The sequence below is a fragment of the Sinohyriopsis cumingii genome, chromosome 8 (assembly GCF_028554795.1).
Source record: "Sinohyriopsis cumingii isolate HCF-2022 chromosome 8, ASM2855479v2, whole genome shotgun sequence".
Lineage (NCBI taxonomy): Eukaryota > Metazoa > Mollusca > Bivalvia > Unionida > Unionidae > Sinohyriopsis > Sinohyriopsis cumingii.
Window position 1 is genome coordinate 91,745,891 of NC_142968.1, and position 23,712 is coordinate 91,769,602.

The 23,712-nt window shown below is 34.1% G+C and overlaps 1 protein-coding gene across 1 annotated transcript in view; it reads left to right on the forward strand.

The window, feature by feature from the left end:
• Positions 1-239: 239 nt before the first annotated feature.
• LOC149794140 (large ribosomal subunit protein bL9m-like) overlaps positions 240-23,712 on the forward strand; it is a 66,959-nt gene continuing 43,486 nt past the window's right edge. The window contains exons 1-3 of the mRNA XM_089968213.1: positions 240-286; positions 10,085-10,220; positions 20,733-20,889. Coding sequence (XP_089824339.1) covers positions 10,110-10,220; positions 20,733-20,889 — 268 coding nt within the window. The 5' untranslated portion in view covers positions 240-286; positions 10,085-10,109. The remainder of the gene's footprint in view (positions 287-10,084; positions 10,221-20,732; positions 20,890-23,712) is intronic.

A 23,712-nucleotide genomic window follows, 5' to 3' on the forward strand; every position in this document is an offset into this window, starting at 1 on the left:
CATTTATACGACGATTTTTAAAGACTGAGCACTATTCACTCTCTTCAGTTTAATAAAAATCATTACATAAAATAATAATATAAGATAAAAAGTTAAAGCAATAAATATAAAAATACGACACTCCTAATATTTTTAAAATGTTTGCTTTTCAAACATGATCGTACACTACAATATTCCGGAGTTTCTTTGTTCGAAGCTCTTGAAACAGGAACAGATTTAGCAAGAGAGGTACAATTAGATGGGACTTGGACGGATATGGATTTCCGACATTTCAAAAAAATATCAGGTATGATGATAGTCTATGAATACAAGAAAGTGTTAGCTTACTTTTGACCTGTATAAGTAGAGTTCAGCAGGAACAAGATGTATATAATAAAGTATAGATTATATGACTACAAAACTATTTAATGTATATTGACACTTCATTAATTATCGTTCACGGAACGTCAGAGTGGGGTTTGTCTGGAACTGCATAACGTGCTAGTCCTACACGTAAGACCTCGACGCTGATATTAATTACACATGTTAGTGGAAGAGTGTCGATATATGCTGCCAAGTGTGTGAGATGTTCCTGAAACTTTGATTACTCTTTCCGATGTTAGCGACATCGGAACACGCTATACAAGACCGTTATTTGGATAGTTAGTCCTACACTGTGAGACATAAGACATGTGGGTCTCACTAAACACCCCAATACACCCAGGACACCCCAAGACTCTCAAAAAACACATCAAGACTCAATCATTTACCTACTTTAAATTTCAACAACAACACAAACATAGAAACAAACAGTGTGAATATTTAGCGATCGTTTATTTAACAGAAAAAGTAGCGAGCTTCAAGATTTGCCAAGGGAAATAACTCCCATTTCGACGAAGAGTGTTCGGGTGCAGTAACGTGAATATTTATCAACATTTATAAATAAGTAGCAATACCACATGGGAGCAAAACATTTCGACCCCAAGAAAATTCCCTAGACATTTCGACCCCAAGACACTTCAACTCCAGTCAAGGGACAATTCACCCCCAATTCATGCATATTGAAAATAATAATTAGCACTAATATTAATTTCCACTAATCACGCGATTATTCATTGACGTCTACAATTAAAGAAGATACCAACACATCTCTAAGTCGCCAAAAAAAATGTCAACAGTTAATTAAAATTAAAGTCACATTTATTAATGCACACTACTCTGAATGAAAAGAAATCACATTTACTGCACACTAGAAATTTGCAAAAAAATCCGATTTGTTTTAGAAACAGTAATTAGCACACTGCTGTTGGTCATTCGCACTAGTCACATGGTTATTCATTGATGTCTGCAATAAATTAAAAAAAGATGTAAACAGTTAATTATAATTAAAGTCACTTTTATTAAGTTAATCAGTGCACGCTAATTTGAATGAAAATAAAAAGGTTTGAAAATTAAACGTACCACACGCTTTAAATTTGTACAAAATTTTTCGGCATTCCTGGCTTTCGTCGCTTTCCAGCCAACTGAAATGTAGGCCAATGAAACTTGGAAACCAGTCTATTTTTTGGTGAGAATTTATTAGAGAAAAGACATCAGAGTAAGTAGACTAAAACATTATGACTTTACTTTATCGAAAAGCATCCTTATTTTAGTTGTCAGTTGTTTTAAATATTTTTGTAACGATGTTAGTCGACATCAAAACACGCTACACAGCGCCATTAGTTAGGCTGTAAGACCTTGATGCCCACAACAAATGACAGCATCGGGGTATTACATGTAGGACTATTTGGATAGTAAGACATAACACTAAAACAAAAACAACATGTGCTATGTCTTACATTGTAGGACTACATAATGTGCATGCCATCTGTTTGAAAAAGTTTTATTATAGAAAATAGTAACAGAATCGTATCGTGAAATGATGGCTTGGCCAGTCAGATTATTTAGAATGTCATATGTGTTGTAAGATATAATCGTCTAAAAGGTACACAGGTAGGTCATTGGTCATGGGCTGAATCACCCATAATTTGGGATGAATAAAATTAAAGGTGAATCACCCATAATTTGGGATGAATAAGCTTAGTACAAATTGGTCATGGGCTGAATCAGCCCAGAAATTGGGATGAATAAGCCGTGTACAATTGACCATGGTCTGAATCACCCAGAATTTAAGATGAGCAAGCCTGGTACAAATTTGTCATGGGCTGAATCAGCCCAGAAATTGGGATGAATAAGCCGTGTACAAATTGACCATGGTCTGAATCATCCCATTACTAGGAGATCTGAGTTTGCCCAAAATATAACAACCAAAGTATAAAATTAAAGGTAAACTAAAATGTGAATTGGTTTAAGAAAATCTCATATTTAATTTACAGATATAGAACTGTTTTTTTCTCCCTTTAACAAGTTGTACGTTGAAGCCTTATGTTGAAAAAAGATGTCTGTAAATAGCTCATATAAATTGATGCATATATGAAAGAAATGGAATGGTTACAATGCAGATAGAAGAGCAAAGACAAATGTGTGTAGATAGATAGATATATAGATAGATTAGAGTAGATAGATTGATGTACATCTTTTAATAACTCGTGAACAACAGGGTCCCAAAACACAGATTGCATTATAAGTGAGGGCGAAAGTTACTGAGTGACATCTGAAAAATTGTTGTTGTTGGGTTTAATGCCATTTTTCAGCACAGAATAGGCTATACATGGCGGCCAGTATTAAATGGTGGAGGAAGAACCTGGAAAGAACCACCGACCCACGAGAAGCTACTGGCAAGCTTTCTCACATATCCACATTGGCTGAATCCGCGATTTGAACCCATGCAGACAGAGGTGAGATGGCAGTGATCCATAACGGAGAGTGCTCTAGACCACTTGGCTACTCGGGGCCCCTTCTGACAAGTTAAGAAAGGGGATGCCATTCTCGCTAGACATTAACAATGAAAAAGCAGCAACAAAAATTTGCAGTGTGGGCTACAACAAATGAATAGAAATTGCATTGCATTTCAGACATGGAAATGAATTTTTGTTGAAGACATTTGACTGGACACAGTTCACATCTGTGTTTAGTTATTTCATCTTTCTTTACAATAATGACAATTGATGCATTACTGAATGATGGATCATAGCCATTTATTTTCTCTTTAAACTCTTTACAAAATGTCTCAATTGGATGGATTGTTAATGTTATCGTAGGTGAGAGAGGATTTGAAAAAGATGAGGAGCCAAGTTATCTGGGCGAAAAGAGGAGTTAATTGATAGATAAATATTAAACATCATCTGTGATATTGTGGTTGCATATGGAAAATCACATTTCCTCATATCTGCATTTAAATAAAATACTTATTTTCACATAATTAACTCTGTGATTCCTTTTTTGAAATTATTTTTCAACAGATTCATATCTCTAAAATCATAATTCTGGATGACTCAGCAATTTATTCTAGATAATTCTTATATATTTACTTGATGGGGTAATTTAGTAAAAATGTTCGACTTCCATAGAAACAATTTTAGCTGTTTAGTTTCGAAATATACACGTTCATTGTTGAATTTTTTTACATTAAAATATATTTGATATATTATTATGGTAATATCATATCTGCATTATATGCAAATATACATGTTCTTTTTGGGGCCCCAAGTGGCCAAATGGTTTAAAGCGCTCTCCGTTATGGATCACTGCCATCTCACCTCTGTCTGCATAGGTTCGAGTCTCAGAATCGGCCAATGTGGGTATGTGAGAAAGCTTGCCAGTAGCTTCTCGAGGATCACTAGTTCATTCCGGTGATTTCCCGGGTTCTTCCTCCACCATTAATACTGGCCGCCATGTATAGCCTACCATGTGCTGAAAAATAGCGTTAAACCCTACAACAACAGCAACAACAACAACATCTTTTTCTTCTCATCTTTGAGATCTATGACAATATGTTTCCCAAAAATGTTGTCCAAGACCAATACTTTAAGTCATATAAGTGAATAAAACATGGTGCATTATTTTTAAATATTGTTTCTGATTACCACATACACATACACACACCTGTTCCTTTTTTAATCATTTATTTATATTAGGCCTGACTCTGTTAATTGAGGTAATATTAAAAATTCATACCAAGTCTATCTACCTCTTTGTGACCATATATTTAACTTTTGTTGACCAAATAAAGGCAGTTATTCTTTTCGTTTATAGTTTAAATATGAAACTGTTCTTACAGTTGTTTTGCATAAATTGTCTTATAATGACTGAATAAAAATAGTAAGAAAATAAGTTGTACATTTTGTATTTACTTATTAAGTTCTTTCTTCCATATACTTAAAGATAAAATGCATCTTCCATTTGTAACTATTGTTTAAGAGATTTTCATTAGGCCACACTAATCATGCGGTTTTATTAAAGTCACGCTAATTAGTGGATAAGAAAAATAAGTTAATGACATTAAGGTTTTATATATAATAAGTTGGCACTAAGAGTTTATATTTTGTTACAATGAAATAAGACAATATTAGTTTTCATTGATACAAATGTTGTAGTTTTGACGATTATTTTTCGCTCAGTTTATCAACAGTAGATTGTTCTGGCTAGTGATAAACTCCAAGGATGACCTAATATCGGGACTGGGTTTTTCTGTGGACTCCACCTGTTAGAAAGATAACTGGCTAACCTCATTGGTCTTTTCTTTGTGGTAAAAGATAATAAAATGTCAAAAATGTAATTGAATGCGACAGATTAAGTCCTTTCGTTCCTACTGCTGTCTTTGATAATCATTGATATTTCTTTGATCAGCTTATGACAGTAAGGTGAATTTATTAAAAGGGTGGTGGTGTGTTGTACAGAAAAAGTGAGATTAATCTTTTAAGCTTCAATTCTGGAACAAGTTTGGCATATAATAATAAAAAATTTCTTTTCCAGCATAAATGCCAGATATATTTCAGCATGTGCTACCAAGAATGATATATTTTGTATATCACATTATTTTTGTACCACATGATGACACATATCCAGTATTAATGTAGAAAATAAAATATCCTCTTTTTATTTCCTCTATTTATTCCCTATTTGTCAAAACTTTCTTTAAATAGTAAATATTCACAGCATCATGTTTTTGCTAGAAAACTCAAGAATAACATTGAGATTAACCACATGAGGAAAATGACAGATTCTGACACTATATCATGTAAAATAAAGGATCAACAGAGGAAAATAATTGGGAGCGGTTATGTAATAAATATAAACAAATGTAGTACATATAAAGCAAAAAATAAAGGTGCTGATGTATGTAATGTGTCCAGATTACGGAGTTAAGACTTGAAGAACATAAAGCATTACAAAATTAACATAGGGCAAGTGGTTTTGGAAAAGCCATGCATAATATGTTAAATTTATTTTAACCTATGACAGTATGTAGGTGACAGTTTGTGGTTTTTTTCATGACATAATCACCTGCTTATGTCATCCCCCTTACAAGGACAGAATCATTCAGTGCAGTGAACAGTACCCTCATTTTCTCTTAATGCACCACAGTTTTCATGCACTTAAGATTAAGCAGTTACTCTCACCATTTTAGAAACGAATTCCATTTCAAATACCCCTTGTGTTTTTGACATGTTATTTAAATAAAAACATGCATATCAAATGTTATATATATATATATATATATATATATATATATATATATATATATATATACTGCTTCAGGTAATTTTCATATAGCTGTTTTTGTAAAATGTAAGTCACTTGTGATACCATTAGGTCTGATGATAAACAAAAATATATTGTCAGTGCACACTGCATTTAGTACATGTATGTAGGTGTCTTCAGTCTAAAAAAACCCTAATGTTTTGAAGTGCATGAACAGTTGATCTGTGTAGATATTATGAGACCAAGGTAAGTTTATTCCAAAAATTATTAATTCTTTGCATGAGTTTTTTCAGGAAATCTTTTATTTTATATGACATGCAACTGTAGAGAAACATTATGGCATTTTCTAATAATAAAAAATCAATTTTAGATATATTGAAATCAGCCTTTTAATATTAGAAAATTTTCTAATTGAAGAAAATTTACTGCTAATCAATTACTAGTCAAGAATGTTTTAAAAGCTGATGTCCCTAAGACAGGTTAATAATATATCAAAGGACATGACCCCATGGATGCCAACAAGGGGCATCACCCAATGGCATAAATGCCACAGGAAGTGTAAATTGGATGCAAAAGCTTTACATAGTGGGAAGTTGATTTACCAAAATAGCTCAGTATGAGGTGACTCCACCTTTAAGGTTGTCCACTTGTATGGCTTCTATGAATTGAATTATATTGTGGGAGTACAGTATAATCCACACTACAGTGTAAACAGTGTCATCACAAAATTTGCGGACAAATTGAAGCCTACTGTGTCAGCTTGGCATAGTTAAGTTGAACAGCATTTGACCATGAACTGATAAAGAATTATCCAGCAATATTTTGGGCATTATCAGACAAAGCATTATCCAGCAGCAATTTGAAGTCATTAGAGAAAGCATTATCCAACAGCAACGTGGGCAGTAATCAGACAGGCAATATTCAGCCATAATTTGGGCAGTCATCAGACAAAGCATTATCTAGCAGCAATTTGGACAGTCATCAGAAAGGCATTATCCAGGTGGAATTTGGGCAGGCATCAGACAGGCAATATTCAGCCAGAATTTGGGCAGTCATCAGACAAAGCATTATCTAGAAGCAATTTGGACAGTCATCAGAAAGGCATTATCCAGCTGGAATTTGGACAGTCATCAGATAAAGCATTATCCAGCAGCAATTTGTGCAGTCATCAAGCAAAGCATTATCAAGCAGCAGTTTGGCCAGTCATCATATGGGTAATATTCAGCCAGAATTTGGGCAGTCATCAGACAAAGCATTATCTAGCAGCAATTTGGACAGTCATCAGAAAGGCATTATCCAGCTGGAATTTGGACAGTCATCAGATAAAGCATTATCCAGCAGCAATTTGCACAGTCATCAAGCAAGCATTATCAAGCAGCAATTTGGCCAGTCATCAGATAGGTAATATTCACCCAGAATTTGGGCAGTCATTAGACAAAGCATTATATGGGCATAATTCAGCCAGAATTTGGGCAGTCATCAGGCAAAGCATTATGCACCCAGAATTTGGGCAGTCATTAGGCAAAGCATTATCCAGCAGCAGTTTGGGCAGTCATCTGACAAAGCATTGCCCAGCAGCAATTTGGGAAGTCATCAGGCAAAGCATTGTCCAGCAGCAATTTGGGAAGTCATCAGATGGGCATAATTCAGCCAGAAGTCATCAGACAAAGCATTATGCACCCAGAATTTGCAGTCATCAGGCAAAGCATTATCCAGCAGCAGTTAAGGAAGTCATCTGACAAAGCATTATCCAGCCAGATATTGGGGAGTCACCAAACAAAGCATTATCCATCAGCAGTTTGGTCAGTCATCATGCAAAGCATTGGGCAGTCATCAGACAAAACATTATCCAGCAGCAATATGGAAAGTCATCTGACAAAGCATTATTGAGCAGCAATTTGGGCAGTCATCAGGCAAAGCATTATCCAACAGGAATTTTGCCAGTCATCAGACAAAGCATTATGCACCCAGAATTAGTTCAGTCATCATACAAAGCATTATCCAGCAGCAATTTGGCCAGTCATCAGGCAAAGCATTATGCAGTCAGATTTTGGGCAGTCATCTGACAAAGCATTATCCAGCCAGAAATTGGGCAGTGATGAGAAAAGCATTATCCAGCAGCAATTTAGGTAGTCATCAGACAAAGCATTATTCAGCAGCAATTTAGGTAGTCATCAGACAAAGCATTATCCAGCAGCAATTTAGGTAGTCATCAGACAAAGCATTATTTGGCAGCAATTTGGGAAGTCATCCGTCAAAGCATTATTCAGCAGCAATTTGGGAAGTCATCAGACCAAGCATTATCCAGCAACAATTTGGGCAGTCACTGCTGTTTGCAGTCATGTGGCTTATTTGTGGATAAACATTATTTTGCACATGTGCATTAGTGAATTGACCATTTTGTTGGGCAACAGTTCAAGATGGAAACCATAATGATCTTTTACTCTTATTATTTTCCATACATGGAGCAGGGAAAGGCATATATTAGAAATAAACAGTGACTATATATATATATATATATATATATATATATATATATATATATATATATATATATATATATATATATATATATATATATTAATAAAAGCAGTGTAATGCTGTATTTTGGTTTCTAGTTGTATACATTTATGACTGCTCTGGTGGCCTAGTTGTTAGAGCATCAATTTTGGTTGTGGGAGGTCGTGGGATTGAACCCGGGCAGAGTCATACCAAAAAGTTACATAAATGGTACTAAAAGCTGCCTTTCTTGGCACTCAGCATTGCGAGGTTAGTGTTAGGACTGGTTGGTCTGTTGTTAGGACAATAACTTGGTGCGACATAATGCTAGATGTATGATGCCCCAGTGCGAGACATCACTATAAACTGCCACATTGCAGACATCATAGTGATATGACAGTATTTTTAAAAACTGTGTTTAAAATCCAAATCACACACACAGTTGTATTCATTCTTATGCAGTTTACCATATAGCCTGTTTGTTCATTTTTTTTCTCCTATATTCAGTTATTATACCCTCCACAAATAAAGTTCATGGTGGTATACTGGCTATAACTTGCACACGTGTCCATCCGTCACATTTATGATTGCATAATATCTCCAAAACACTTTGAGATATCTTCATGAAGCTTAGTATACTTTTATATTGTGATTAAACATCGTGTCTTTTAAATTAAACTGAATTTGCATTTTAAGAGTTGGCTGCATTTTTACTATCAATTGTACCCATCTGAACTCCATACATGACACTCATTTCTGCTTACTTTAGCTGAATATTCGGACACATTTTCATGAAACTTGTTTTTTGTCAGTTTGTGTTCCATATAAAGTTCAGCTTTGTCCAGTTACTAAAGACATCTCCAGAAAAGCAGCTTATTTGCACATTTTACGACATCAATTTCATGAAGAAATTATCAAGCAGTTTATTAACATGTTCACATCACATGAAAAAATGTATGCATTTATTCCAAAGATGTTATTCAGCGTCAGTGATGAGTTCCATATTTTCCACGAAAGTTTGATATTGTCAAGCTGAAATCAGTACCAATATTTTCTGTGTGTTCATTCACACAGTCATTGACTCAGTTGTTTCTAATTTTAATGTGTAAATATCCAATATAGATTGCATTGCAGAATTTAAGTGTTTAAATTCATTTTCCAAATAAGGTTGCTTTGCAGAAAACAATTCTTGAATTTAATATGACCCCTGTTTTATACCATTTGTCTTATGCTTTGTAAAGGAAATATTAATTTATAATTAGTTTAAAAAATCTCATCCAGTCCAGAGTAAACAATAAACACCAATCAGAACTGAAATAGAATCATCTGAAAAGTAAGTGTACAAATGCTGACCCCATTCATGCATTGAGGACCTACTTAGAAGTCATGATCACTATTTTTTACTGACATGGATCACTACACAATCTTTTATAAAACAGGAAATGCACAAAATATATAAGTACAAGGTATTTGTCTAGGATATTTTTGGTCCAAAGAGGTACACAAATAATACTGGGAAACTCTGCTATGGTGCATTTTGTCATAATATGAATGTGGATATAAGATGGTTGTATTACAGCTCCTGATTTTTTGTGTGTCGCTGATGTCATTTATTCCCTTACTACTCAAAACATCAGCTAAGCTGACAAAGAGATAAAAAATAAACACATAAATGATTACTCTTCATTAAGCATAAGATTGTCTTAACCCTGATTGTTGCATTGTCAGTTGGCAGTAAGTAAAATCGTCACTGCTTGTTTGGCTGGCTTTTTTATATATCTCCTCCTCCCCAATCCCCATTGCTCATACATGTGTTCATCAGATTTTGAATCATTCTTGCCATACTGAGGTTCAATACCTAACACAACTGGCACCAACAGTAGTAAATCAAGATTTTACAGTCATCATAATGCAGAGTTTACATTAATATTTCTTAAGTTTTGCTTTATTCAATTTCTTACAGGTCATCACCCTTGACAATCAGTATCATGGACATCATCTTAAAAGGCCTAGCTCATGTGATACAAAGGCCAGTGTGCCGTTGTGTTTTGCACTACAACCATGTCAGCCTTCTCGGAGGTAACCTACAACAGACAAGGGTGAGTTTATCGGTTTCCAAACTTTGAAGAAAATACTTTGTTTCATTTTGTGTGATAAGAATTGTCACAAATCAGGGTTCATGCCAATATCACCATTGATGATATTTGTCGGATGACAAAAAAAGCAAGTTCAGCATCCATGTTTTATTATGTTTAGGATGGACTAGCAAAATTTTAGGATCACAGTGCTCAAGCTGGAGGTGGTTTACATAAAATTCTAGTTGACCTTGAAGCACTCCTGTTGCACACCAGGGAATTGCAGTTAACTTTACCCAGACATGAATCAGTTCCTATCTTGCCTTCTCTCGTTGAAGTCATTCAGCAACATATTGGGAATTTATTGGTGTGTTTGTCTTCCATTTTTCGTAGATAAGAAGGACATTCAATTGAGCTTCTCAATCCATCCTTCCCTCTATTTCTTCAACTTTAATTTCCACACAGTAATTCCTTTAATTATTATTGGATTTCAACCAACTTTGATTTTCTGCTAGACATTGTTAAGAGCTTGACTAATTTTGATTATCTGTATTCTGCATCTGTGTTTAGCTGAGTTTCACCACTGCTGTTGAAACTGATGAAATTTCTTTTCTGCATAATAATTTCTTTAGTTATTATTAGATTTGAATTTTGTTATTCTGATTGATATTGATGTGATTTTGTTTGGGTTTGATTGTTAGCATTCTGTATCATCATTTAGCAGAATTGTAGCTCCTGATTGTCAGACCCACCTATTTCAGTTTCCACACATTAATTCCTTTAATTTATTATTGGATTTCATCCAGCATGATAGTGATGAGGGCTGTTCCATTAAAACATACAGGGAAGGCACTTAAAGGGGGTACTCACCCATAGAAGTAATTAGAAATTTCTTATCATCTTAATATGAACTCTTTGAAATTAAAGTACCCTGCCATATATTTTTAAAAACTGCCTTCCCTATGTACCATATATGTTTAAATGGAACAACCCTAAGACTTTGCCTGCATTTGATTGTCAGCCTTTCATATCATTGCTTAGCTGAGTTATAGCCCCTGATTGCCAGACCAGCTCAGTTTTCTGCACAATAACTTTCCTGATTATTATTGGATTTCAGCCAGATTGCCATTTTAGCTCCACATTGTCTGACCCACTTTCTTTTTTATCATTTTATTTAAACCAAATTTGGCATGCAGCTTGATTTTTGTGTGGAAAACTTTGTCATCATTCTTTCTTATTTATCAGAGTTATAGCCCCTGATTGTCAGACCCACACATCTTTCTGTACAATAAAATATCTCTTGATTATTATTTGATATCAGCAAAATTTTATAAGCAGCAAGATACTGGTGAGACCAGCGAGAAGCAGTGGACATTAGTTTCTGTAATTAGATTATTAGTTATAAAATTTGTGATTATTGGTGAAAAACTTAGGTTGAAACTTGAATTAAAATCATTTGCTTTGTGCTAATTCAGTATCGGTCTTCTGGTTATGATTTACTGCCTGTTGTACTTATGTGAAATTCTAGAAAGTGAGTGAAAACTTTTCAACCCCAAACCCATTTACTGTATCATTAAAAAAGATTTGAGACTAGAAACTATGAAGAAATCATTGAATGTCTCCAATTGTTCACCTGAAAACATACTAGCAAGATTAGCTGCTTTGCCTTTGGTGAGTCAGAGATCTTGGAAACATTTAATTACGCATATTTGGATGCCAATTTTTGATCTGGGACGCAGAAAATCGCTGAGGCAGGAGTCCTCCATATGCATGTAGTAGGTGTGCGGCAAAATTCAAAGACTTGGCAGTCCTGCTTCAGCCACCTTTGTGGGAAAATGTGATGATCAATTAGCTCTGCTCATATTTACGATGACAGAATTCAGTGACTGAAATACCCCTTGAAGTACATACATGTTGCCATTTTATAAGAGTACATAAAAAAGAACATGATGCTTTGCTGGGCGACAAGTTCAAAGGCTTTGACTGGTGGCCAGGTGGGAAATGTACTGATATTTACAGTGATTGAATTCAAAGGCAGAAAGACCCAGAGATGGACATGTGGTCATTTAAAAAAGTACATCAAATAAACAACTTCAGCTTTCGTTATTGTGTTCATTTTCGAATATAGCGGAATAAGCAGTGCATGTGACCTCCAAATCGAGACATGTTGAGACTTAAACAAAGTAATAATAATAATAATAATGAGGACTTTGTATAGCGCCTAATCTCCACGTGATCTCCAAATCGAGACATGTTGAGACTTAAACAAAATAATAATAATAATAATAATGAGGACTTTGTATAGCGCCTAATCTTTAGAAGCTCTAAGCGCTTTACAACATTAGACAACACCTATAAGATAAGGAACATAATCATATTATTACAAAAACAAACAACATGAAATTAGAAAAACATTAAAAAATAGAAAAAACATGCTGAGAATATTTCAGGTAGGAAACATTATTAGGTCTTTAAGTTTGTTCTTGCAGTCGAAATAAGTGAGTTTTGAGAGCACTCTTGAATATGATCACTGTGTCTTTGTGTCTAAGTTCAATGGGCAATTCATTCCACGTTGCTGGGCCCTGGTATGCAAAAGAACGCTGTCCATATGACTTTGTTTTCATAGTGGGAATAATGAGTATACGATTGTCAGAAGAGGAGCGTAAGTATCTTGCTGGTGTGTACACATGGGTGATGTCGGATAGGTATGTTGGACTAGAGTCCGACAGTGAAACATAGCACAGAGAACAAATTTTGTGTTTGATTCTGGATCAAATTGTCAGAAGAGGAGCGTAAGTATCTTTCTGGATCGAATGGATAGCCAGTGTAGGATACAGAGCAGCAGGGAGGTGTGCTCTGATCGTGGTACTCTAAGTATGATCCGAGCAGCTGTGTTTTGAACTTTTTGAAGTTTCTGGAGTAGATATTGAGATGAACCAGACAGAATTGAGTTACAGTAGTCCAGTCTTGAAAGTACTAATGAACACACAAGTGTTTTAGTGGCATCAACTGAAAGATATTTGCAAATTGAGCTGATGCATCTCAGCTCAAGATATGCAGCCTTGCATATGTTCCTGACATGTTGGTGCAGTGTGAGAGTAATGTCCAGAGTAACACCTAGGTTTCATACTGATTGTGTGAATTTAATGTTGGCGTTGCTGATATTTATTGAAAATGCCATTCATAAGTGGGTGACAAGTTGCCTAAAAATGTAAACATCACCTTCTTCTATTAGGAAAGTGAAAATGACATTGCCCTGTGATTATTTAAGAGGTACATTGACTGACCATACCATATATTTTTTTTAAATGCCCCATGCCTTAACCCGGTTAGTTCTCGTGTTGTAGCAAAATGTATTCATCAAGGCATCAGTAGTTGGGCCTAGTTTTTATATCAGTTACATTGACAAACAAACTCCTGCTGTTTCACAAGCATTATGTTTTGATAGTTGATTGACCATTAACCATTTTCCGAGTAAGGTAGCAACTATCAGTTTCCTGCATGCTATGATAAAACATACGAACTTGTGTTTTAAGATCAGAATCGGTGATCTGGATATATATTAGCTGCTTCTTATACACTATTTTGTCATAAAATTAGTTTGAAACTGTAAGTGAACCAGTAGGCTTAACGGGAAATAATGGCGGACTTAGCTAAGTCTGGTATGTACCAGTTTATTAGATTGTCTGTTTTCTTAATCATCGGGCAAATATATTCAGAAAAAATATACAAATCATTGAAACCAAAGCCTAGGTATTATTTTATCAAAGATTTGACTTTCAAATGCAAATTATGTAGGTCAGAAATGTATGGGACAATGCTATGTTGTGGAATCTGCAAGATGCGCTTTAAAGTCTAAGTTGTTTTCTGCCGAAATTTTCATTTGTTTACAATATTTGATTCATTTGGGGCTAATTGGGGTTGTTTGACAAAGTTTGAAGAATTGAGGTCTGACATAACATTTTTCTGTTTGTTGCCAGCTTTGTAGATGCTCTTGATAGAATTTGGATTTTGTAGCCAGTGATGTGTATTGCCTGTTTGTCTGGAACAGTGTTTCCATACAGCATTGGTAATTTTATCCTACCTGTAGTTAAGTAAATTTTCAGGTCTGTGTCATTAAATCTAGCATAAAGTACCTAATTCATTTCACACAAAATATTTAAAACTAATTAGATAACTTTTAGCTACATTTAATGACACTGACCTGAACATTGACTAAGTTACAGATAAAATAAAATTTGCTATGCTGTGTAGTATAATACCAAAATAGCTTAACATTGTGTATGCATGTATTGGTCTTTCTCGAAATGTTTTGTATGGTGCGTTATCAGAGTATTTAGAGATCTTCAGTTGCTTTATGAGTGATTTTCTTTTTGTTATTGTTGTTGTTTGATTTTATAACAACTCCATCAAGCACAGCAGAAGTTAACATGAGTTTCTTCTTTTTAAAAGTAGTTCCTTGTGCATGTACACCGTGACTGAGATGACTGGTAACAGACGACCAGACTGAGATAAGAAAAGTCAGGATTACAAAACAGCTAGATTTCTCTATCACATGGGTGAGACATATCTGGCAGACAGCCTGTCCAGACATGGTAGCCCTCACATGTTTCTGCACCAGTCAGCAGCAGATAGACTTTTCTGGCTGTCTAGGAGGCCATTAGCAGACTTGTTTGCAGTGTGATTGAGGCAATGACTTTATGTCCATCCAGTTCCAGATTAGAAGGCATAGGTGATGGATGACTTAAGTCTCAAGTAGGAATGTGTCTACACTTAGGCATTCCCATCTTTCACAATAATGATGGGCTTCCCCACTCTCCACTGTTATCAGGTGGTCTCAGTTCTTGTGGTTCAGTAATTTTTACTTGTTGGTAGACCTTCCCACCCACCCTACCCTCAAAGAAGTTACCATTGAGATCAACTGTTGCAGCATATAAGATCCCTCAAGCACAACAATCCACACATTCTCCAACTTACAGTTAACTCATAACAGTCAATCTGCCAAGACTAGTTTTCAAGCATGGTTGTAAGCTACATCACCCAGAATATTGTTATATCTCTGTATGGTGAAGGTGGCAGCTACTTTGGGGAATTAACTGGTAGAGCAAATGAACAAATGTCTAGGCTACATATTACATATTTCTTTAATGGTTTCTTTTAACTGTACCAAATTCAATTTCAAAACTCTCACTAACCATTTCTGCCTATATATATATATATATATATATATATATATATATATATATATATATTAGTGGCTTGATTGTTTCTGGTTCACAAATCTGTGTTTCCTACATTAAACTAAACAAACATTTGATATCTCACTAACGAATTGTCCAGAAGTTGATTTGAAAACATATGATTCTATTATATCTAATCAGATTCACATTCACTTTCAACCTCTTCCTCAAAATATAACTGTTAAATAAATAAATATAGTTTATTTGTAAGGGTTGGCAAAGATTGTCAGAGTTCAAGTATAAAATATCTATTTCTTTAAAATCTATATATAAAATACTCCTGCTAATTAGAGAAACTTAATCTACTATTTTGTCTCTAATATCATCAGCATTTTCAAAATCTAAAACTAATTGTAAGTCCTGTAAATAATCATTTAGTTAATTTGCATAAACACAAATGCCTGTTGTTCTCACTACATAGACCATAGAACTAGACCTGTTAAACCAAATTATTAATGTCCATAAGACCATGGGGTGAGTGTGATGTAAAGACACAGCTTGTCTTGTTTGCGACTGCAGAAGCAGACCATTTCTTTAAATGTGTATTCTATCCAATATGGCTATGTACAAAAGTTGGAAAACAGTTAAATCATATCAAAAGTCCTTTCTACATTATGAAGGCAGTTGATCACCAATGTTTATTATTTGAGGTGGAGAATATTCAGCAATTAATGCAGTAGGTAACACATTGAATCAACCTGCCTCACTTGAACTGCAGATGTGGACTTTTTCCCTTTTTTTGTAACAAAAAAACTTGACTCTTTATTATTAAGTGTTGTAAACCAGTCGTCTTCAGTATCCTTAAATTCTCTATTGGCTTCACTATAGGGTTGGACCCTGATCTTTCAGAACACCTCAGATACTTTGATCTTCAAAGACTCTATCTCTTTAATGCCTTGGTGGACCCTTTCATGTGTTCTTTGGTCCTTATCTAAACAGACTTCTAATACAATGAGTGAGGCTGTCTTTGAGAATCTTACCTTAATGATGGTCTTCCTTCTTTCCATTGCATCACTTCCTTCTCTTCCTAGCATGATATAGCCAAGATTCAGTTATATTCAGTAGCCACAAAAACCGATTGAAATCCATCGTCTCATTAGCATTTGTGCTAGGGATGATCAAGATAAACTCCTTTGCATAAACATTCATTTATCTTCAATGGTTGATTAGTCTATGAAAATACATTATCCATCTCTTAATGAAAGAGATCTTTTGTTCATGGGAATCAAATCCATAACATCATCTTTGCTAGCCAAGGTCCCGATAACCCTGTCTACACCTTGGTGGATCGAACAGCTATATTGGTGCTTTGTCCTAGCAATTGGATTTCATGAGTTGCCTCCCTTAGTATGTAATGCCAACTAAACAATAGCATGTTGCATTGTACATCAACCAAAAATGGTGGAGGCAGTTGACCTAAAAAGGATACTTTGTAAGTTCAACATCAACAGTATGACAATTTACCAGAGGGAAGCCATTACAGGTGTATTTGAGTGAAAGGTATTTGTGCAAACACAAACCAGCACTGGAAAATTGCTTATTTATCAGTCCATTCAAGTTGAGTGCTTCTCTTGTTTCGATCACGTAGGAACATTATTCAAATTTGAACAGGTTAATTTTTATTATATGCAGTGGCTTGCCACCACATTCAGTGAAATTCACAGATCCGAAGCACAGAAAGATCTGCTCCATGTGCCAAGGTGTAGATAGGGTTATCTTGGCTAGCAAAGATGATAACATTACAGATATTGCTGCATCTTTAGTCTTTCTTAATCATTCTTCTCTGGATGATGTAAATAACACATCCTTCTGATGCTTTCACTCCAGCTTCCCTTCATTTGATCTTTATTTAACGTTGCACCAGAGTGAAGGTGTCTGTACATTAGGTCCAGTTGTGTTGGCCAACCAGTCCTCCAGTAGGCAGTAGAGCTTGCTGCAGTCTACATATGGTAGGTTCCATCTGACATCCAATCATGAGATCATCAGCAGTGTAATGGGTTGTGTCTTAATGCTGTTACGTATTAGTGTTGGGAGTTGCAGTTGATTTTAATCATATAATACTTGCTAGTTATTAATACAAAATTCCCCGATGTCCTTTCCTGCCCTGATGTACTTTCAGTCTCAGTCCAAGTTGAAGAAGCATGATATTCTGAAAGACAGAAGTGGCTAAGGCGATTTGAATGCAGTCATGTTTATTATTCTTTACCTTAGACGGGGACTAATGCCAGAAAAAATGAAAGCCATATAGTAATAAGAAGTTGACACTATGTAATTAAAGTTAGTTTTACACAAATAAAATGCATTGTAATTCAAATTTGTGTACAGTTGACCTCTGACTTCCTCACAGGGGTGTGATGACACCCTTCTCATTGATGGTTACCCGAGGAGCAACATAATTTTATAAAATTTCCACCCATCAGTTTAGGTCGTTACAGACAGATGGATGAACATACAAGCAGAAGTGTTGGATGATTTTTAAAAAACAAGGATATAATGACATAGAGCAGTTGCAAAGAGGTGTTTAACAAAAGAACAAATTTTAAATACACAAGTCTGATGATGGATTGTCTAGCATAATGGAAATGACTCCATTTTGTTTGAACATAATTGTATAGATTATGATAAAATGTTAGAATCTTACAGCATAGTAAGTTTGGGGAGTATGTATAGACAGATTTGCACACCTGCATGAAATCAAGCCAGCCTTATAATAATCATGTTGTCCATCCATCCATAATACATCAACTATCTGGTATTCAATAATTGTATTGGGACTTGAATATACAGCTTATAGGTTGCCATATTTTGCTCTAGATATACTGACCTATATTATTATTTTACATGCTCAATCTGGACTACTCTGTGACATGATCCATTATGGATATGACTTGGCTTTAGTCATTTCACTTTATTAACTCATATTTTCTTTAATAATTCTCCTTTTTCTTTTTTAACTATGTTAATTAAACCTGACTAATATCTGAATAATGAATTTCTGCATACTGGTATTCTTTAAGAAAATTTTGTCACAATCTAATCTTAGTTACTGAACTTTACCAGAGCTTTTTTATTTTAACCAAAATTGACACAGAGTTTTGTTTTGATCAGACCTTGAATTCATGTTTTATTTCCATCATTCCATGACCCTTTTTTTTAAACAGTAATACTGGTCGTTGATTGGATGAGTAGATCGTGTATAAACACTTGCTGGTAAATTGCTAAATAAGAACTAAGTATTAATCAGTACCAGTTCACACTTATCTTACTGCAATGGAATTGAAATTCTGTCCATTCAGTTAAATTTATGTGGCCAAAACTACATATTCCTTTTCAAAATTTATAAAAATTTGTATACTAATAAACTGATAGGCACTTACAAAATATCCATGGTTATTGCATCATGCATACATATTGGTCTTAGATGTGTGCTTATTTCAGAATTTATCCAGGACCACTGGTATTATTATTTTAACTATATTGTGTGTATGTTGTGTGTGTATGTATGTATATATATATATATATATATATATATATATATATATATATATATATATATATATATATATATAATTTATGGATAAATAGAGGTAAACAGTTTAATAATATTTTTATTGTGCATAATGCAACTTGTTAAAATATAACTTGATATATTATTGATGAATGTTCACAGTATTTCATCAGAACTCAAATTATATAATAAAATTATGATGTGCATAATACTTTTAATGATATAAACATTTTATAAATAATTAATCATAATATTTTCAAAAATTTGGAATTTTTTTTTATAATGCCTCTTTTTTAATGAATTAGTAAACTTATTTTTATATTAGTTTATACTTTCACTGTTTAAGTTATTTGTTAAATTAGAATAATATAAAAATATTCTTAAATAATTGTAAAAAGGAACATCAAATACCAGTCTTAACATAGTTAAAGAACATAACACATTGTATTTTTTTAATAAAAAGTTTGAATAATAAATGTCATATAGAGCTTCGGAATTTAGACTTTTCAGTATACCGTATTAAGACGGTGAATGCAATAGGTTTCCTTTTACAGATGTTCCATCTCAGAATCAGCTATAACAATAGGTTGAAAGGAGAAATCTTGCAAACTGTGGGAACTGTCATTATGAGATGAAAATGATTGATTGATATATAAAAAAAATTATGTCTGATCTGTGTTGGTTAATACGTTTAGATATTTGTTGATGGGTTTGTCCATTATATTGGATGCCACATTTTTTGCATGTGATCAAATAAATAACATTTGATGTTGCACAGTTGGCATCACAATGCATTTTAAATGTTTCTTTCATACTATTACCACTGAAAGAAGTATTTTCATTAATAAAAGAGTACAACATCTAGGTCTATCACATTTAGTTGATGATTCCTCTTTATATGATGTTTTTTTATAGTAAAGAATGAATTAGGAAATCATTAAGATTTTTAGCCCTTTTATAAGCAGGTGTGGGTTTGCTTTTGCTTATCGATTTAACATTGCAATTTAACACTTGCTTTACATGATAATTTTAAAATATCCCAATATTTATTGATAATCTTACCTATACTAGGTAGACTTGGATTATATTCAGTAACAGAAGAAATGATATCTTTATTTCTTTTTTTTATTTAAATTGAGGTTGTGTATGAGAAGATACTTTTTGGAAGCAGTATTAATGATGTCAATAAAGTAATTTCTATTTAAAAAATGCTGACCTAACTCTGTTAAAGATGATTTAAAAACAGTGTCATCAGAAATAATTCTTCTATATCTTTTCTGTTTTTAGAAAATTTTGGGTGACATAAAGAATATTCAACATAATGATGAATATTTGTTTTTTTTTAAATATGAACCATGGTAGTGATGTCATTATTTTTCATTTTTCATGACCTGTACATCCAAAAATGATACTTTAGTTTTCGACACATTGAATGTACATTTTATTGTTGGATGTAATTTGTTTAAACAGTCTATAAAATAATAAAGGTCTTCTAATGAATAACTCCAAACCATAAATATCATTAAAAAATCTTAACCGAACATCTGTTTTTAAGAGGCATTTATTTAGAAAGTCATTTTCCAATTTCCCCATAAAAAAGATGCATAAGAAGGTGCCATAGGACTAGTCATTCTGTTCCCAACTTTTGGAGATTCATAGTCTGTGTTACCATATTGTAAAAAGGTATTTTTGAGCACAAGTTTTATCAAATCACAAACATATTCTTTTGATAGTTTACGTGTATTTTCATTTTCTTCAAGATAATATTTGCATACCTTACCTTTTCAGAACCATTTTATCTTAGAGAGGATGTATCCAGTGCAGTTGCACAAGAAAGGGAAGAACCCCTACATCAAGTCCAAGAACTATATTTACAAAACTTTAAAGTTCACAGAATGTGAAAAGCTACCAGACATTGAATGCATCTTGACTAAGAACATTGATGGTAAAAATAAATTTATGGTATTTCATGATTTTATCAATGGGCAAGTGTAAGAATTTATCTGCTTCTTCCCTCCAGCCTCATTTCTTAATGCAAACTCTGATCAAGGGACTATTGTCTAGTTTTTTTTAATACTTTATAGCAAACGAATAGTGTCAAGTATTATAGTCTTCAAGGGGTTTCTTTTGTGGTTTTTAAAAGTTTGCTTTATGTTGATATTCAGCATTAAAAAAGTGATCAGATATTTTTCGTATGCATACAGCCATCCATATTATTGTAGGTGTCTGAAAAAAGACTAAAGTATATGAGATCTTTGGACTGTTCCGAAGATTATTGAGCTTCCCAGTCATGTCACTCTGTCACATCAGAGACAGGACAGCAGAAGCAATGTGTAGTCATCCTTTTTGTGAACTACATGTCCCTGAATTGAGTAATTTTAGAAATAAACATATTTCGTGTTTGGATCGATATCTTCATCCCTCAGAAATTCAGTCATGCCAGTTTGAGCCGTTGTCCAACAAAGCTAGTAGCTCAGATAAGAACTCTGATGTGAAAGATGATAACAACACCAAGATGATAACAACATCAACATGAACAGGAGCTGGTATGTACACTTTTTTGTTTTATAATTTGTATGTCAATAATAGAATGTTTATTTGTTTTTTTAGTTCCACAGAATATGAGAAGTGGATTTGGGGAAAATATATACAGTAGGTTCTGTGTCAGATAGTTGTAAAATTTTGCTTTTAAAATATATTTGTGTGTCTGTGCAGAGACGTGTGATATATCTGTGTATGTCATCTGTTTTCTTTTTCTTGGACTGAGAAGTAGTACTTGTCATTTGCATGTCATGCACCCTGTTAGTGCCTCAAACAATGACATCCTTTTCTCCATCATAAAATCTTGTGCTTATACAGTAAAACATGCTAAAGAGACATACTGATACTTCTGGCAGCAAAAGTCATCTCTCAAAAAGGCAATTATTTATAAATTGAGCCAGGCATTATTTTACAAATCTGCTTTTAATTAACAGACAGCCATTCATATTACATTTTATTGTTATAGTGCCATTGTAATACAACCTATGAATTAGTAATTCTATTTCAGTTACTTCTTTTGTAGGTGTTTTGTGGTTTCTGTTAGCTCATGCCTACTTGGAGGAGAGTATCAATTGTCAGGAAGTGGATCTTGTGGAAATGAAAGCTGCTTAGGGATAGAAAGACTGCGACTCCAGACAGTGTATTTTGCACTGCAAAAATCACCACTCTTTGGAGGTTTCATTAATCAAGTTTGCAAGGATGGAGAAATGCTGACAACAACCATTTTATTAGTATGGTTCATTTATTATGAAAGGAATATGAAAAAAATTAACACAGGAGGTAACCATAATGTTAACCTATCCTCAGAGTTGGTATTGAATGTCAGTAATATCAATGAAAAAGTAAAGATTTTTAACTATCCAATATTCAGAAAGATGTTAAAAATTTGAGGGTATATGTATTATGAATCTACATATATGCACTTCAGAATGCTGTTGAAATTTTCAGCATGGAGATTGTACAGAGACTTGAACTATTTAAAATTTGTGTATTGTATATGGCATTTGCTAAGAACAGTAAATTAATAGGAAAGTTATCCAATCCAATCATATATTGTAACAGCAGTAAGTGCATTACTTTCCATATAAACACGCTTGTCCTAAAGTAAAAGGCAAAAATGTAGAAAATGTTTTTTCTTGTAATTTAAAACAACTACTGTAATGATTTTTATACTGATATTGAGTCTATTTGAGATTGGTGCATCACAAAAGAAATTGGAAGAAATGAATTCCTGACCCCATTACACATTTTTGTTTGATCAGTTGTATTCAGCACATTATGTTGTTATTTTTTTTCTTCTTAAAACTAGTGTGCATCTGGCATCAACTTCCAACATCAGCTGCCACTAGCTTCTGTTATTCTTCCACTTCTGACATCATATGTGTTCGGTTTCTAAAGAATAATGGAAATTATGCATTCAAAGCTGGCATACTTATTTTGACTGATTTGATAGAAATTGACTAGGTGCTTGCCTATTGAAGTAGTGGGATCTAACTTATGATATGCTGCAAGTGTAGTGAGCTGCTATCCTCAACATTCTTCTTCAACTACTTTGCATGTAGCAAGAGACATCATCTTAACTATATTTATCCAAAAGTAATGAAAACTTGTTCTTAGGTTTCCTCATTGTTTCTTTCAATAGGCAATGACCTTCTCCCACCCTGATTCTCAGCAGATATGCTTGGGAGCCTGTTTATATAATAGCTCACCTCTTAAACATAGAGGTCCAACATACTAAGGCCATGGCCATAACAACAGCTATGAACTTTACAGATGGTGGAATGAGATTCAATATTGTCAATCTCCACCATTCTTAAAGACCATCTTAAAGCCAAGCTATACCCGCAGACTTAATGATGAAATCTGTTTAATGATTAGGCTGACATATTTTGCAAAGAAGCAGCCAAGAACATCTTCTTTCCCACCTTCACAGTCTCCACTGCCATGGTGGGATTTGCAAGGAAAGCAACAAAACAGTTGGCAGGTAGGTGCTCAGATCACAGGCCACTGGAAAGTAGTCCTTTTGAATTTACAACCATTGGAAATCAGTTCTCCCAAACTAATGCAGACAAGAGGTATAGGAAGGGTGATCATTTTCACTAGTGTTTCTCTCCATGACACCATCGCTGTATCAAATGACATTACCTTCATGCCTCCCTTTTCACAGATCCTGGTAGGATGAAGGATCCATTTTTTCACAGCCGAATGAGAAAGATTTGCCATTATG